General features: G+C 55.1%; 1 protein-coding gene across 1 annotated transcript; it reads left to right on the plus strand.

The window, feature by feature from the left end:
* Nucleotides 1-1,433: 1,433 nt before the first annotated feature.
* RXFP3 (relaxin family peptide receptor 3) lies at nucleotides 1,434-3,954 on the plus strand. Its single transcript, XM_023201179.2, has one exon. The coding sequence runs from the start codon at nucleotides 1,764-1,766 to the stop codon at nucleotides 3,171-3,173; it is 1,410 nt and encodes a 469-aa protein (XP_023056947.2). The 5' UTR covers nucleotides 1,434-1,763; the 3' UTR covers nucleotides 3,174-3,954.
* Nucleotides 3,955-4,167: the final 213 nt, after the last annotated feature.

Raw genomic sequence — 4,167 nt, forward strand, 5'->3', positions numbered from 1 at the left:
TTTCTTTCTTTCTTTCTTTCTTTCTTTCTCTTTCCTTTCTTTCTTTCTTTCTCTTTCCTTTCTTCTTTCTTTTCTCTCTTTCTCTTTCCTTTCTTCTTTCTTTTCTCTCTTTCTTTCTTTCTTTTCTTTCTTTTTCTGTTTCTTATCTCCTCAGCTTGAAGGTTACATCCTCTTCATCTCCTTAAGTAAAGCTGGGAGTTCTGTAGTACTCCAGGAGTGAGGACAATTATGCTTAAGACACTTTGATTTCAGTTTAGTCCCAGACCGAGGGAAAACATTTCAAAATTTTAAAGTAAATCCTTAAAAGTGTAATTTACACCAGAGCGATTGACCTAGCATTTATGTAGACTGCAGTTTGAGAAGTAATTCAAACGGTTTCCACTCATTCCCTTGGAAGAGTCCTTAGAATGTGCTTCCATTGGTCTGAAAAATGTCTGAAAAAGAATCCTGATGCTAACAGTACTGGAAATAGGCGCACTGGTAGTTCACGATCAGCCCGGTGGTATCCTCTATTCTATTTGCATCTAGGTAAAGAGACTGTGGGCTGTACGTGATCAGACAATTTGTTGAAGCGCTTTGGGCCTAGGGCATTTAATTTCTGTGAAGTAGGCACATCAGTTATTTGCTCTGTTTTTGTGTCACCTCTCAGAATACATTAAAGTAGGGGCAACCATTGAACCCAGACTTCTGCCATGTGAAGACCCTTTGAAAATCCTGACTAACACAGGCACTGCATAAGTGGTCAACTAATTAAAGAGGGGAGGTGGAGCTGTCCTTTGTGTATCCAATAAGTACCCATCATCTCATTTGAGCATGAAAAGAGGCCACTGTTTTTACTTTAAGGAAGGAAAGTAAGCAGGATAGCTCATATTTTTGGAATCATTTCTCACCAAATGGAATAATTCCAGTGATAAAGTGGGAGTGAGGAAGAAAGAAAAAAAAAACTTCTACTCATAATGTTTGGGAATAAGAAAGAGGAAACTCACGTCAAAGTCGACTTTCTTCTGCGGGTGCAAAATAAAGGCTTAAGACTGCTCCTGCTGAAACTTTGGGGAGGAAAACGGGAGCTGGCGGGTGGGCTTTGCCTGCCACTCAGCTCTCCCTCGCGGCGCGGGCGCGGCTGGATTCAGCACCTCGGAAAGCGCCCCTCGCGGCGCCCCAGGATTACGCATGCTCCTTGGGGCCCGCCGCCTCAGCCGTGCAAGTGCCACTGTAACTGGTGAGCACCGCTGGCAACCCACCCGGAGTTGACAACCGCAGAAAGACGCAGACACCCACTGACCTCCAGGCAACAGAGCGAGATGGATGCAACTCTACGATCTCCTTCTCTCCAAGGACGGAAACCTCATCCAAACAGTCCCAGAGGAAACCGACAAAGGTATTTGAAAGGGAGCGAGCGGCCCCAAATCGCAAAATTGAGCGACTGTGGGAGTTATGCGCCAATGCCCCAGTGACCGCGGGACACGGAGAGGGGAAGTCTGCGTTGTACATAGGACCTAGGGACTCCAAGCTTGGCCTGAGAACCCTTGGACGCCGAGTGCTTCCCTTATGGGCTGCGCTCCTCAACTCTGCTCCAAAGCAGCCACTGAGCTCAACTCCTGCGTCCAGGGAGGTTCGCTGCGCGCCAGGAAGCGCTTAGTACCCAGTTCCTGGGCTCTCTCTTCAGCAGCTACTTTGAAAGCTCCCACTCACGTCCCGCAGGCTAGCCTGGGAACAAAACCCGGGTAAACCGTCCCCAGAACGTGACCTAGAGGTACCTGCGCATGCAGATGGCCGATGCAGCCGCGATAGCCACCATGAATAAGGCAGCAGGCGGGGACAAGCTAGCAGAACTCTTCAGTCTGGTCCCGGACCTTCTGGAGGCGGCCAACACTAGTGGTAACGCGTCGCTGCAGCTTCCGGACTTGTGGTGGGAGCTGGGGCTGGAGTTGCCGGACGGCGCGCCGCCAGGACATCCTCCGGGCAGCGGCGGGGCAGAGAGCGTGGACACCGAGTCCCGGGTGCGGATTCTTATCAGCGTGGTGTACTGGGTGGTGTGTGCCCTGGGGTTGGCGGGCAACCTGCTGGTGCTCTACCTGATGAAGAACATGCAGGGCTGGCGCAAGTCCTCTATCAACCTTTTCGTCACCAACCTGGCACTGACGGACTTTCAGTTTGTGCTCACCCTGCCCTTCTGGGCTGTGGAGAACGCTCTTGACTTCAAATGGCCCTTCGGCAAGGCCATGTGTAAGATCGTGTCCATGGTAACGTCCATGAACATGTATGCCAGCGTCTTCTTCCTCACTGCCATGAGTGTGACACGCTACCACTCGGTGGCCTCGGCTCTGAAGAGCCACCGGACGCGAAGACACGGCCAGGGCGACTGCTGTGGCCGGAGCCTGGGGGACAGCTGCTGCTTCTCGGCCAAGCCGCTGTGTGTGTGCATCTGGGCTTTGGCAGCGCTGTCCTCGCTGCCCAATGCCATTTTCTCCACCACTGTCAAGGTGATGGGCGAGGAGCTGTGCCTGGTGCGCTTCCCGGACAAGTTGCTGGGCCGCGACAGGCAGTTCTGGCTGGGCCTCTACCACTTGCAGAAGGTGCTGTTGGGCTTCGTGCTGCCGCTGGGCATCATTAGCTTGTGCTACCTGCTGCTGGTGCGCTTCATCTCCGACCGCCGCGTGGCAGGGCCCGAAGGAGGGGACGCTGTAGCCAGAGGAGGCCCGGTCGGAGCCAGCGCCCGGAGACTGTCGAAGGTGACCAAATCAGTGACCATCGTTGTCCTGTCCTTCTTCTTGTGTTGGCTGCCCAACCAGGCGCTCACCACCTGGAGCATCCTCATCAAGTTCAATGCAGTGCCCTTCAGCCAGGAGTATTTCCTGTGCCAGGTATACGCGTTCCCTGTGAGCGTGTGCCTGGCGCACTCTAACAGCTGCCTCAACCCCATCCTCTACTGCCTCGTGCGCCGCGAGTTCCGCAAGGCGCTCAAGAGCCTGCTGTGGCGCATCGCGTCTCCTTCGCTCACCAACATGCGCCCCTTCACCGCCACTACCAAGCCGGAGCCCGAGGATCAGGGGCTGCAGGCCCTGGCGCCGCTCCGCGCGGCCAGGGAGCCGGACCTGCTCTACTACCCACCTGGCGTCGTGGTCTACAGCGGGGGGCGCTACGACCTGCTGCCCAGCAGCTCTGCCTACTGACGCGGGCCTCAGGCCCAGGGCACGCCATCGGGGCAAGGTGGCCTTCCCTGGGCGGTGAAGGAGGCGAATGGATTAAGGAGGGTTTGGGGCAGAGTCGAGGGCGGGAGGAGGGGGAGCATTTAAGAAGTAGGTGGGAGGAGGATGGACATAGCATGGAGGAGGAGCCTGTGGATAGGCCGGAGGACCTTCTCTGGAGAGGGGATGCTTCGAAACCAGGTGGAGAGAGGAAGCTGGCAAAGGGACAGAGATGAGCCCCACGGGCCAGACCGCCAACCTCCGCTTCGCACCCACAGCCTCTACTTACTCTTCCCACGCTGGGCAGTGGAAGGCGCCCAGAAGCGGAGAGAAGCAGCAAAAATGTAAAGAAATTGGCACAGGGAGCGGGGCTTAGCCAAATGATGCGCAGACAATTGTGCCCTTTTATTCCTGCGACTTCTGCGAAGAGTGCAGCCGCCGCCACAAACTCTCCTTTGCGCCTTGGCTAACCAGACTGCAGCAGCACCAAGGTCCTACTTGCTGCGGGGCTGCCCCAGGAATCTAGAGCTGGGAGGCAAGAAACGTTTTTGGAGTTAAGAAAGAGAACTGACCATCCTGATCCGTCCCCAGGAGAAAAGGCAAAGGAAAGCCACCTCCCATGGAGTCATTATGACGATTATCATTCCGGACTGGGCCAGCGGGAACACGCTGAGCCCGACCTAGCTGCACAGCCCCGGAGCTCAGACGTTAGTAGGGGGATAACACCTGTCCCCAGCTTGGGAGAGCGATTCTCTGGGGAGTGGCGTCACTGAGGGAGGGAGCGGACACAGTGTAATTAGAAGGGCTGGTTAAGGAAATTTCTTCAGGTTGCTACCCCAAAAGGTAAAAGGGGGCTCATATGCTCACTTGGTAGCAGAATTGGAAATGCAGTGCTGGAGCGTTGCAAGGAGGAAGCCGAGCGCTCCAGTTCTTCTGAGAGCAGCCTGGGTGCCTGTAGGCGCTCTGATCTGCGTGCTGC

Source organism: Piliocolobus tephrosceles, chromosome 4 (genome assembly GCF_002776525.5).
Source record: "Piliocolobus tephrosceles isolate RC106 chromosome 4, ASM277652v3, whole genome shotgun sequence".
NCBI lineage: Eukaryota > Metazoa > Chordata > Mammalia > Primates > Cercopithecidae > Piliocolobus > Piliocolobus tephrosceles.

Bases quoted from the DNA above. Each gene is read 5' to 3' on its own strand.
- RXFP3 (XM_023201179.2), top strand. From the start codon at position 1,764: ATGCAGATGGCCGATGCAGCCGCGATAGCCACCATGAATAAGGCAGCA.